Here is a 12592-nt window from a genome sequence, read left to right as displayed (position 1 = left end):
AGAAGCCACTGCAATGAGAAGCCTGCGCACCGCAGTGAAGAGTAGCCCCCGCTTGTTGCAACTAGAGAAAGCCCGCGCACAGCAACGAAGACCCAATGCAGCCAAAAAATAAAAAATAATAAAAATGTAAAATAAATTTTAAAAAAACAAAAAAAAAACCCCAAAGCATGACACATCCAAACAAAAACAAGAGCACCCTCTGTTGGTCTCTGTTGGACTACACATAATTGGTAGTGCCTGGATTTGAAAACTGCTCATGCCAGGGGTGTCCTATTGGGTTACCTTGAATAAAGAACGCACCCGCCAACAGATGGGGAGGCCTTTGAGGCCCACACCAAATTTACCCTCGGCTCTCCCCAGCTCTCAAGTCCTGTGGCCCTTGGGACATATGCTGATACTAAATATCTATGTTACCATGTCTTGGGGGAAAAGATCTTTACTTTCCCTCCTGTACCTCTTTTCCCTGGCATAGAAAAAAAAAAAAAAAAAGCAAGAGCCATGTTTTCTATTGTCCCTCCAAAGCTGTGACAGTAATGACACTGCCCTAACTCTCAAGGTGCATCTTTACTCAGACAGTATATCAGTGTGAGGGAGCAGTGTGGAACAATGGGAAAAGAAGCCATGTATCTGGCTTCTCTCACTTACTAGCTGTGTGTCCTTGGGCAGGTTTCTTAACCGCTCTGAGCCTTGGTGTCCTCATCTGAAAAACAAGAATGATAGTATCCAATTCATGGGCTGTTTTTGGAGGTTTAAATGAGTGGTGTGTGTTAAACTCTTGATATGTGATGCCAGTACTACGTATGGACCTCAGTAAATAATAGCTACTGCTACTGTTATTTCCTTTTTGTTTCACAGGAAATTTGTGAGAATCCCCGATTTATCGTTGGCGGAGCCAACAGAACTGACATCTGTCAAGGAGATCTAGGTAGGAAAGTCCCTCGGGTCATATCTAGCCAAACAATCAAGGGGTGATTAAAAGGTGTGATCCCTTCACAGTAAGTAAAGGGACAATAATCTGGTTTTGCTTTTAATGAATTTTGGGGAGGAGGTTTTGATAACATTACCTTATACTCATCTATCAACGTGCTGGTGATTGCTTCATTTAATTTCTGTCCTTCCCACCTTTCTCACTAGTTCCTTGCCTTGTGTCACAGGAGGTGTGCCTCATTCCACAGCCTCCTCTCCAGAGTCTCCAGGACACTCACACACCCCACTCAGCGAGACAAAAGCCCTGCTTTTAGCTGTACCCACCTTCCTTAGAAGGCAGCTCTGAAACTGTCCATGTACCACGCATGTCCCTTGGGCACATGGAATCTATATGCTCACAAAATGTGCTTTTGTAACTCGAACTCCTGTTGAAATCGCCCCAGAATAGCTCCATATTAAAGGAGTTTTTCAACAAAGACGACATTTGCCATGTGGATGAGCGTCCAATTTTCTGTCTGGTTGGTTAGCTTGTCTGCTTCACCAGTCTTTCCTCTGTCTCAGCCTCTTGTTCGGGAAGTATTATCTTTGGTGTGGACTGTGGGAAAGCTCTGTGAAATAAAGTTGGAGAGACATCGACAAACACAGTTTAAAACTTGTGGGAAAAGGGCACTCAAGACCAAATGAATTTGGCTAATCTGGCCCCAGAAGGAGAGGCTGAAGAGGTTTTTGATATCTGAGTTCCTGCACTCGAGGGAAGACTGCCTGCAGAGCCCTGGGCAAGCTAATAATCTGGGCCTGTTTCAGAGGAGAGGCTGGCTGCCTGGGGGGACCTGGGGGGGGGCCAATGGTGGGAGGAGGGCTGTGGCAGCTCTCAGCCTCCCCTCTGCAGTCTCAAAGATGCTGTCATATCCCACAGAGCACAACGAAGGCCTTGTATATAGTCTGTGCTCTGTTAGTGATCCAGGCCTGCCCCTTGGGCATTCACACATGCATACACACACATACACAGGGCAAAGTGCCGCCTCCAACTACTAGCCAGCTTTCCTTACAATACAAATGGGCTGCACTGATGGCTCTCAGATGCTCAGTCTCTGCCAAGGTCCGAAGGGGAAATGGACTCTCACTGCAAAGTTACGGGGCAGGCAGATTTCCTGCGGGTGTTAGAAAGAATGAGCCAATTATGACCCCTACTGCCCCGTCTCCACTGAGGTCCAAATGGAGGTCTGAGCTTATGTTGCAGACAGAGGAATTGCCTACAGCCTTCAGGAAAGCCAGTCACGAGGGAGTAAGTTACCCTGTTGATCACATGGTCCAGAGACTGCTGTCACACTCCTTCCCTGGGTTGACACCTCTGTAAGGTCAGATCTGGAAGTGGGACAGTGAATGCCAAGTGAACGCCCTTCTCCAGAGAAGTAGAGCAGCCGATGGGGATGAGTCTCCGTCTTCCCTGGAGGTGTGGGCCCTCCCGTGACCTGTGCCACGTGTTTGCCTGCAGGGGACTGCTGGTTTCTCGCAGCCATCGCTTGCCTGACCCTGAACAAGCGACTGCTTTTCCGGGTCATACCCCATGAACAGAGTTTCACCGAAAACTACGCGGGGATCTTTCACTTCCAGGTGAGGTCAAGGGAGTGTAGTTAAGAGGGCCAGCTGCTGTCTACTCACCACTGGTCTCCCTGCCTTCACTTCCCAGTGGCTCCAGGAAAGGTTCCCACCCACCCTCCCGGCCATGGATGTGGGCAGTGATCCCCTTCAGGCCTCAAGCCTGTGAGGAGGCAGTTGTTTATCTCTTCCTACCCTCAAACCCCTACACCTTCCGCTAGGCCCCAGAAAGGTTGGAGGATATCTTGTTTGCTGACCTGTGGGTCTATTTTTGCCTCTCCAGCTGGCTGGCTTCTGTGTTATTACCGGCAGCCCTTCTCAAGTAAATCCCTAAGATACTAGCACTGGGAATCCAGAGGGCCCTTTAGGTTGTAAAGGAAATCCCATCCACGGCTGCAGCTCCTTTTTACTTGTGTCCCTTAAACACAGGTCTATACCAAGACTATCACGCACCCTTTCCAGCCTCTGGAAGAAAAGTCTGGTTAATCTGGGAACCAGGCTTCTGCTTCAGCCCAGCAATGAGTCTTTTGGTTCCAGAATCAATTCAGCCATTGGAAACTTTCTGGATCCAAATTGTCCTGGCAAAGAGCCAAACCCTGTGCTGGCCCAGAACTGAAATGAGCTTCGTATGTGGGCATCTAGCAGATATTGGGGTTCTGAGGCATCAATCTGTCTCCAGCCCTTAAGGCTCCAAATGTCCTGGGCTGACCCAGATCATCAGTTGATCTTCTATCCCAGGACTGAAGACTTCAGAAAGGGTCTTCTCTGCAAGTTCAGGATCAGTGTCCTGCTGCCGTCCCAGCTCAGGCAAGGCAGCTGGGCCCTGAATTTTGTTTCTTTAAAATCAAGCTACTCACCTCCCTCAAATATTTAAAAGGTCTGATATCTAAAGGATCATAAACACAAAGACCAGACAGATTTTTGCCCTCTTGTCCCTAAGGGAGAAAATGCCATTAGAAGGAAATTAAACTACATTTGGCTTTCTTGGGTCAAAACTGATTTGTTCAAAAAAGAACATCATCCAGAATTCAGAATATTGGACAGTGTTCCTGCTTTAGCCAGAGTATATTCTGGGTCACTTTCCTTTTCCACGTCAATCCTTCTTCTTCAGCAGCAATTTCTACCTTATTTGTCATCAAGAAATACATAAATCATACATCACCTTCACCTAGACCAGTGGTTCTCAACCCTGACTGCATATCAGGATCAGTTGAGATACCTAAAAGTACTGATACCTAGGCCACACCCCAGACTTACAGAGCAGGAAAAGGAAAATCTCAAGCCCTCAGGTATGTAGGGAGCACCTACCATCCCCCACACCGAGCTGGACTGTGTGGAAGAGCGAGTGGTTTGTAAACCACTTCTTGCCCTCAAGGAGCTCCCAGTCCAGTTAGAGAAAGAGTCACACACTCCAAACCCAGAATAATATGAACGAGCAGCAAGGTGCTTGGTATTAAGGAATGTGGGGTAGGGACACATTTCCCACTGGTAATCTGAGGATGTGACTCTGTGCTTGACGCTTCTGTGCAGTTCTGGCGCTATGGAGACTGGGTGGACGTGGTTATTGATGACTGCCTGCCAACTTACAACAATGAACTGGTTTTCACCAAATCCAACCACCACAATGAGTTCTGGAGTGCTCTGCTGGAGAAGGCTTATGCTAAGTAAGCAGCACTTTAGACTGAGGGGCAGGGCTAGAGGCAAGGAGGTGGACTGCAAAATCCAGTGTGTGTGTGTGTGTGTGTGTGTGTGTGTGTGTGTGTGTGTGTGTGTGTGTGTGTGTGTGTGTGTGTGTGTGTGTGTGTGTGTGTGTGTGTGTGTGTGTGTGTGTGTGTGTGTGTGTGTGTGTGTGTGTGTGTGTGTGTGTGTGTGTCAACTGTGACACAAAGTCAGAGAAGATCTGGTCCAGGCAGCAGTGATTCTAAGTAAAACCACTAAGAGTAGAAATAAGACGTGTGTAGGAAATCTTTAGCTTTAGCTTCCCATAGCGAGCTCTTTAATCCTGCCTTCTTGGTGGCATTGCGAATCCTAGATGAGGGCATTATATCTTTGGAGCTCAGATCCTAGAGTCTGGCTTGGCTCCACCTCATGAGCTTGCAATATATTAATAAAGCCATGTTGTCTCTAAGCTTAGAAGCCCCACCCCAGCTACTAATGGCTTTAACAGAGCCCTACCTCAGGTTCAGGGTATAGTGGAAAGCATCAGGAAGTGGCAATAGTGGGTTCCATCCCAGTGTTTCACCTCTCTGTGGCCTTAGCTGGTCACTTAGCCTCTAGAGCTCAGTTTCTCCATTGTGAAGAAAGGGAATCATAGTACCTATTCCAACAGCTTACAGGCTTGTTGATGAACTGGATGAGACAACATCACAGGACCCAAGAGTAAAGTTCTGGTGGTAGGGGTACCTGGGTCATGTTTCCTAGAACCATGTGACCCCAGATTGGTCTTCGTCCTCTCTCTAAGGCTCCATGGTTCATATGAAGCCCTGAAAGGTGGGAACACTACAGAGGCCATGGAGGACTTCACAGGAGGAGTAACAGAGTTTTTTGAAATCAAGGATGCTCCCAGAGACATGTACAAGATCATGAAGAAAGCCATCGAGAGGGGCTCCCTCATGGGTTGCTCCATTGATGTAAGTCTAGGGTGTGGGATGCAGGGCAGGAAGCTGCCAACTATTGGGAAGCCTTACCCAGTGACTAGCAGCATAGGGCTTTCCTCTGGGACAGGGAGAATCTACTGTTTTAGGAAGGTGGAACTGGTTCTCAACTTCGAAAATTGGGAATTTCTCAAGGGAGAAGAGTTTGTGGAGATTTTCAATAAAGATATTCAGCAAGGACATTCTAAGTCCTGGAATTTAGGTGGAAATAGGTCCAGAGGCCTATGTCCAGTGCAGGCCTCTGTGGCCAGTGTTCCTCAGTCCCAGCATGCCACTATTAAGCTGGCCACACACTTGGCTTATGGACCTGAGCCCACCAGTTCCCTAAGAAAGCCTCCCAGTCATTGAGCTTTGATTGTATCTCTCACCTGGGATACGGGCTTTGTGTTGTAATCTGGGAGAAACTCAGCCTGTGCAACAAAGTGGTGTGAACTGAGACCAGAGCCAAGAGTGAGGGAATGGCAGACTGGCCAGGAGACACACCTTTCCTGGGGGCTGCTCAATGTATAATAGTCTTGGCGATTCCCATTGCTGAGGAAGAGCCCCAAGCTAAATTCCTGTTCCTTCCTCTCCTAGTACACCCAGTAGATGGGTACACTTGGGAAGACGAGCCAGCGTAAAGCACCCATGGATGAACATTTTCTTTCTGCATCACTGTTCTCCATCTTTTCTGCATTCATGCTCTACTTATCTCTCCTCTTTTCCTTTGTCTGTCCCCTCCCTTCTTTCTGTCTCCTTCCCTTTCTATCACCCTCCTTTGTTTGTTTTCGCTCCCTCCCCATCCCCTGCCCTCCCCGTCGGGCCTCAGGATGGCACAAACATGACCTATGGAACCTCTCCTTCTGGTCTGAACATGAGGGACTTGATTGAGCGGATGGTGAGGAATATGAATAACTCGCATCTCAGGGATTCAGACCTCATCCCTGAGGGATGCTCAGATGACAGACCGACCCGGGTGTGTACGCCTCTCATTGTCAGGGCTGACCATCCCTCCCACCTGCATGACCCGGCCCTGTTGTATGTGGCGTCAGACCTTCCTCAGCAGCCAGCACCTCACACACAGCCTCCTCCTGAGGCCTTCCAAGGGTCTGGGTTGGAATAACTTGCCCTCTCCGAGGCTCCTGAGGAAGGTGTGGGAGGCAGCTTTTGGAGGGAATCTCTGTGGGAGGTCCTTCAAACTCCATGGTCCAGGCAGTTTCTCTGATAACGAATTAACAGGCAGAAATACAAGAGAGACTTCATTCATTTTAAAGTACTTCTCTCCTTCTAATTTGTTCATTTATGTATTCAACACATATTTATTGAGCTCCTACTAGGCACTAGGCACCCTTCTAGCCAACAAAGAAAATTCTCTCCCCTTTGTTTAGGATTCTAGTGAACAAGCAGTCTCCCCCCAACATCCCCGCCCCAGAGCTTATATTCTAGTACTTTCAGAAGTAATACGCGCCATGGAGTAAAGCAGAAGAAAAATTAAGCTATATTTTCCCCATCTAAGGATAATAACATTTGGTATACGTCCTTCTAGTATTTTTCTATGCATACTATTAATCTAAATTTTTATTTTAAAATAGCTGTCATACTGTATGTACCTCTTTGCAGCATGCTTTTTTTCAGTTAGCTTTATATTCCTAATGTGCCAATGAGAATTATATTCTTAATGTGTCTGCTCTAACATTTTTTTAGTGGCTGCACAATATTCCACCATGCAAATAAGTTATAATTTATCTACCCAATACCTTATTATTGGGAATTTAGATTGTTTTCTTTTTCTGTTCTTGGCTATTATGTTTAAATGTTACGATGAACATCCTATAAGATACATCTTTCTGTCTGTCCATGATGATTTCCTTAGGACAGATGGCCAGCAGTGGAATAGCTAGGTATGCATAAGTAATGCCACAAGAGTCATTTCAAGTGGCTCCCTCCCCCCTCCCCTCCCCCCACCGCCTAGAACTGAGAGATGCATGCATCTCCTGCCCCCCTCCCTTTCTCTTCAGCATGGTCTGGGTCCTATAAAGACTGGAATCTGGAAGAGGCTGAGATGCAAAAAGCCCTGGCCCTCCACACACCCCTCACCTTGAAAAGGCCTCCAGGCTGCTCCTCTTAAAGCTGTTATGCTATCAGGCAAAGTGAAGCCACAGAGATCCGTCTAGGGCTCACTGGGCTTTGGTGATCCTACCCCTCTGCCGAGGATCTCCTGTGGCTGCAAATCTCAAATGGAAGAGCTACCGCTGCTCCCTGAGGCACGGTCACATCTCAGCAGGACTCTCCTCTGGCCTCCTCAGAATTCTCTCCCTGGGCGCTTTTGATTTCTTTAGCATGTTCTGGGGGGCTGTGGAGGAGGTGAGGGGATGTAAAGATAAAGGGTTAGACCGACATGTTTCATCTAACCCCCTTTTCTCAATCCCTTTCTCTTCCAGGAATAGTCAACCCTGGGTGGGCTCAGGGGAAGGGGATCCCAATCCAGGGCAGCCTCCATCTGCCCCCACTTCCTCCTCTGAAAGACCCCAAGGGATCCAGAAAGGAGGGCCAGGCACATTCTCACCCACCTCGTGCCCCAGCTCCATGTTGCTCTCCGACGGTCTGGGGAAACCACTTGTCTGGGCTGCATCTTCTTGGCTCTCTGAAAGGGCTAGTGAGGGCCTTCTCACGGCTGTGAGGCACACTTCCAGGGCGTGGAGGAGTCCTCGTCCTCACAGAACCCAGGACGTGAACCAGTGTGAACTTTGTCTCAGGCAGCAACCCTGACAGGTTGTGTGGTTTTCACTCCACAGACAATTGTTCCAGTTCAGTACGAGACAAGAATGGCCTGCGGGCTGGTCAAAGGCCATGCCTACTCAGTCACTGGGCTGGAGGAGGTGAGCCTGGCGGGGCTTGGCGGGACGGGACTTGAGGGGCTACTTGGGTGAACCTCCCGAAGTCAGGACTTGGCTTTCTGTGTCCCTTCACATCTGTAGAATTTGCCTCCAATCAGGCACTCAGGCCGAGCGCCTGGGGTTGGAGGAGGCCACTGGGACTGGTAGGTGGGTCTTGCCACAAGATGGTGCTCAGTTTATGTTTGTTTTTAGCGCTAAAGATAGCAATTGCCCCAACATTTCCAAAGAACTAATAGAAAGCACTTTGGTTTTATGAAGTTGATATCATGGGCTCTTGTCTTTCTTGTTTTTCATGGTCAGTTCCAAGGTTTTGCTTCCCCTGGGATGTCTGGCCTTCACTGGGTCACGTCAGAGACAGGAACCTTGTCAGACCCCTTGTGCACAGTTGGGCGAGCTGTGCCCTGTTCATAGAGATGGGCGGAGAGGGGCAGTCGTCTGCAGCAGCCCATGCAGCAACCAGGAGGAAGGCCCCCTTTTTCTGATTGATCCATCTGGAAGGGACATTTTCTACGGTTCCTCAGCCAGCAGGGGCGTTTTCTTCTAATTCACACAGAGGCACCTTGTACTAGCAGAGTCCTACATTATATTCCCTGCCTCCTCTCCCAAAGCTCTGAATGGCCAGACGCTCGCTGGGAAAATCACTTCTTAGAAGATGGCAAGGTGGTGGCCAAGCCTGACTCCTGCAGACTCAGCCCTAAGGTTCTGACCCATCACCCTGCCATTCCACAGGGGACTTGTGATTAGTGTCCTTGACCGGGGCCAGGCAGGACAGCCCCCTGTACAGGATTCTCTCCCCACTCCCACCCCAGCCCTCAGGGCAAGACAGCAGACCCCCTTTCAGAAAGGGCCCAAAGGGAGAAAGCTTTTTCTCTTTGCTCAAGGCCCTGTACAAGGGTGAGAAAGTGAAGCTGGTGCGGCTGCGGAACCCCTGGGGCCAGGTGGAGTGGAATGGCTCCTGGAGTGACAGGTGGGTGAGGGGACCCCACGAATAGGGGACAACAAGGCCTGGGGCAAGGCAGGGCTGGGTACCGAGCCACAAGAGTACTACAAATGCTTGGTCTAAAATCACCCTTAAAACCAAGGATCCGCAGAGGAGAAGAGGGGACGTGGGCTTCAGGGAAGGGCTGGGAGCAGAGCCACGGGAACCTGGGATCCAGAGAGCTGGCTGATGGCCACTGTCTGGAAAGGAAAGATGTCTAGAAAGCCTGGGCTAGGTCCAGGCAGGAGGGGAGTCTTGATGCAGGGGTCTGGACTGGACAGGTGACTTCCCTTCTCGGAATCTCTGTTGCCTTATCTGTAAAATGGGAACAATGTTAGCACCTACCCGGTGGGCTGTTATGAGGAGAAAATGCGGTTGTGTCAGAAGAGTGCTTAACCAGTGCTAAGATATCCTCTCCCTCACTGTCCCCATAAAGAGATGCACAGGCCCTTTGCAAGAACTTTACTGCTTATCACTGAGAGCAAGTGACTGGGGGCTGCAAAAATAACACACCTGGGGAAGCTGCTATGAAGGCTCCAGAATGTTCACAAAGCCTTTATTGTCCCACCCCAATCACTGGCTCCTGACTCCGCCTCTCTGGTTGGAGAGTAGGCCCTGGAGCTCCTTTATTCCCAACGGGGGAGAGCAGGACTCAGCAGCTGGGAAGGACCACACCCAGGCTGTGTGTGTCCTTCAGCCCCTGGCTTACCTCAACATACCTCTCATCTCAGGGCACCGTAATTACTGGTTCATTCGGCCATTCATTCACTTAGCAAGTATTCGCTGAGCACCTACTGAATCCCAAGCACAGGTCTAAGCACTGGGGCCCTTCCGTGAGCAGGCAGCCTCGCTTGGTAGATCGATAAGATGCTGATCCTGGTCTCCTTACTGTTCCCTTCTCTTATCCGTGCAACAAATCCCCAGTCCCTCAGTGTGCAGTATGTGCCAGGCCCCATGATACTGTCTGGGGACTTAGAAATGAACGCAGAGATTCAGGCCCTGCCCTGTAGGCTTTAAGGTCCAGTGGGAAGGACAGAAAAACACTAATCGTTGAGAGAAATGCTATGGTAAGGGTCACAAAAAGGGAGCCCTTCTCCTGGTCTGGGTGGGACAGGAAGGTAGAAAGTTGCCTGGAGGGAGTGGCATTTGAACTAGGCTCTCTGCTCTGGGAAGGCTCTCGGTGCCCCATCAGTTGTCCACTCCACTGGCCCGAGTCACCCACAGGGACCCTCGCTGTGTCCTCCAGTCTCAGATCTTGGTGTCCGGCCTTAACACACTTTCTGCCAACACCTCCACTGCAGGGATTGCTGACAAGTGGGGCCCAGCCTCAGTCACACAAGGAGACCCTCCCTCCACTCCCCGGCACTGTGTCCCTCCTGCTGGTCTCAGGAATCTCCACTTCCCCTCTGGTATTCCCTGGTTCCAAGCACTTCCTCAATCCCTTACCTCTCCAAACTAGTTTAGTTTCATTCTCCTCCACATGCCTGAAACACAAATGTGCTTTATTTCCTCCTTCTTCGGGAGAAAGAGTGTGTAAAACTGCCCAGCCTTTTAAAACACAAAACTGGGATGTTTCGTGGGGTGGCAGGAGGAAGGAGAAGTTTACATGTTTGGTCTTTCTCTCAGTAACTCAAGACAGTTACTTATTAGATGACGGGTCAGTTCTAAAAGTTTTGCATGCATTATTTCATTTCTTGCTCATCACAGCCCTGTGAGTAGGTGATATAATCATTCCCCTTTTGCAGTTGAGAAAACAGAAGCTGAGAGGGGTGAAGTGACTTGCCCAAGGTTACAGCTAGTACTGGTATGATTAAATTGAAATCCCAGTTTACCTATTTCCAGAGCCCAACTCCTAACTTTAAAGTGTGAGGAATGGTTAAAGATTCAGCCAGAGAAGAGTCAAGCCCTTATAAACCATTCAAAAAGCGTGGTCTTAATCCTGAGGATGGTGGGAAGCAATTATTGGGTTTTATACTGAGGGTATCAGATCAGATTTGCATTTCGATGGTTCACGCTGGCTGCAGTTTGGAGATGACCTATTCTCTGAACTTATTCATATTTCTCTGACACCTCCTGTCCCAACTCACACCAGGCCTTCCCTTTCTTTTTCCTTCCCTAACTCCTCCACTCTCCCTCCAGTTGGAAGGACTGGAGCTTTGTGGGCAAGAACGAGAAGGCCCGTCTGCAACACCAGGTCACGGAGGATGGAGAGTTCTGGTGAGTCCAGGACCCAAGAGGACCCTGCAGGGTAAGGGACGGGGTGGGAGCTGAAATCTCAGGCCTCTATCCCCGGACAGTGGCCGTCAGATTCCAGCCCTTGGGACATCTGGGCCCTGTTCTCCAAATCCAGCCAGAGACCCAGCAAGACTGAGGTTTTGAGAGGAGCCCAAGAGTCACGGTGATGACTGAGCCCAGGACCGGGCCAGCACGCTGTGGCTGCCATCTCTCTGTGCCCCTGCACCACGCACGCTGCTCCAGCCACTCGCTCCCTCCCGGCCTCCGCGGAGCTGTTTCCTGAGCCGAGGAAGCTCTACTTACTCTGCTCAGTCAATGCCCCCCTCACCCTCACTCAGATCATTTCTACCTCAGCATTCAAGTCTCAGATTAAAGGGAACTTTCTTCAGGATCCCCTTGTTTTCCTCAGGATTGGGATTAATTTATCTGTGATACTCATCACCTTTAAAATTGCTTGCTTAATCGTCTGTCCTTCCCCAACTCTCTCTCTTTCCCCTGGCCCAGTGCCTGAGGCCGGTGGAGGGGCACACAGTAACACTTTGGAGAACTGAATTGCTGCCAAGCTCTCCCATCAATTACACATGAGTTTGAGTCGCTATTGCAAGGGATACATCAGAACTGACGGTGCTGACCCTAAAAAGGAAGGACAGGGTCCTCTCTAGAATCATGACCAAGTGGCTCTGGACTATTTCATTGTTCTGTGTTAGCCCTGGAGTCTTACCTTTCCCAGCCTCCCATATGGGTCCCTCTCTTCTTCCAACCTCTCAGGATGTCCTATGACGATTTCATCTACCATTTCACAAAGCTGGAGATCTGCAACCTCACAGCTGATGCCCTGGAGTCCGACAAGCTTCAGACTTGGACAGTGTCCGTGAATGAGGGCCGCTGGGTGAGGGGCTGCTCTGCTGGAGGCTGCCGCAACTTCCCAGGTGGGAGATGCTCTGGATGGGGGAAGGGTCCAAGCAGAACAAGTTCCAGGTAGAAGAATAGTAACTAGCATTTGCTGAGTCTCTACGAAGTCCCAGACACACATTATCTTATTAAACTGTCCCCATTTTACTGAGAAGGACACCTCCATGCTGAGGAGTTTGCATTAAGCAGCTGGTAACAACATTTAAGCAGGTTATTATGTCAGAACAGGATTGTGTTCATAATGCTGAGGATGGGACTGGAGGACTGAGTTAGCAGCTTCTGCAAGAATTCAAGCCAGAGATGAGGAAAGCCTAGGCCAAGCCAGGAGCAGCAGAGATCGGGGGGATGGGGCAGGTTGAGGGGAGGGAATACTGGGTGATGTGGAGAAGGAAGAACAACTTCAAGATTCC

General features: G+C 49.6%; 1 protein-coding gene and 1 long non-coding RNA gene across 10 annotated transcripts in view; one reads left to right on the top strand and one right to left on the bottom strand.

The window, feature by feature from the left end:
• The window catches only part of LOC103005791 (calpain-3), a 128703-nt gene that overhangs the window by 103719 nt on the left and 12392 nt on the right, over window positions 1-12592 (top strand). For 8 of the 9 annotated variants that reach the window (XR_009007794.1, XR_009007795.1, XM_057544756.1 and 5 more), the window contains 9 exons: window positions 856-925; window positions 2423-2541; window positions 4057-4190; window positions 4988-5156; window positions 5989-6135; window positions 7955-8038; window positions 8938-9023; window positions 11175-11252; window positions 12039-12199. Coding sequence is in view for 7 of the 9 variants with exons in the window: in XM_057544756.1 (XP_057400739.1) it covers window positions 856-925; window positions 2423-2541; window positions 4057-4190; window positions 4988-5156; window positions 5989-6135; window positions 7955-8038; window positions 8938-9023; window positions 11175-11252; window positions 12039-12199 (1048 nt within the window). In the remaining 2 variants the exon portion in view is untranslated. Of the gene's footprint in view, window positions 1-855; window positions 926-2422; window positions 2542-4056; window positions 4191-4987; window positions 5157-5988; window positions 6136-7954; window positions 8039-8937; window positions 9024-11174; window positions 11253-12038; window positions 12200-12592 lie in introns of those variants that run through there. The other variant, XM_028164360.2, reaches the window with a different exon arrangement.
• Window positions 1071-12041, bottom strand: LOC130707767 (uncharacterized). Its single transcript, XR_009007796.1, has 4 exons — window positions 7730-12041; window positions 7257-7512; window positions 6214-6380; window positions 1071-1535 (listed from the first exon to the last, which is right to left on the bottom strand). It is a non-coding gene; the product is annotated as an uncharacterized LOC130707767 (long non-coding RNA).

The sequence above is a fragment of the Balaenoptera acutorostrata genome, chromosome 3 (assembly GCF_949987535.1).
Source record: "Balaenoptera acutorostrata chromosome 3, mBalAcu1.1, whole genome shotgun sequence".
In the NCBI taxonomy this organism is placed as follows: Eukaryota; Metazoa; Chordata; class Mammalia; order Artiodactyla; family Balaenopteridae; genus Balaenoptera; species Balaenoptera acutorostrata.
Note: the sequence above shows the minus strand (reverse complement) of the source record. Positions and strands in the feature narration are given on the sequence as shown.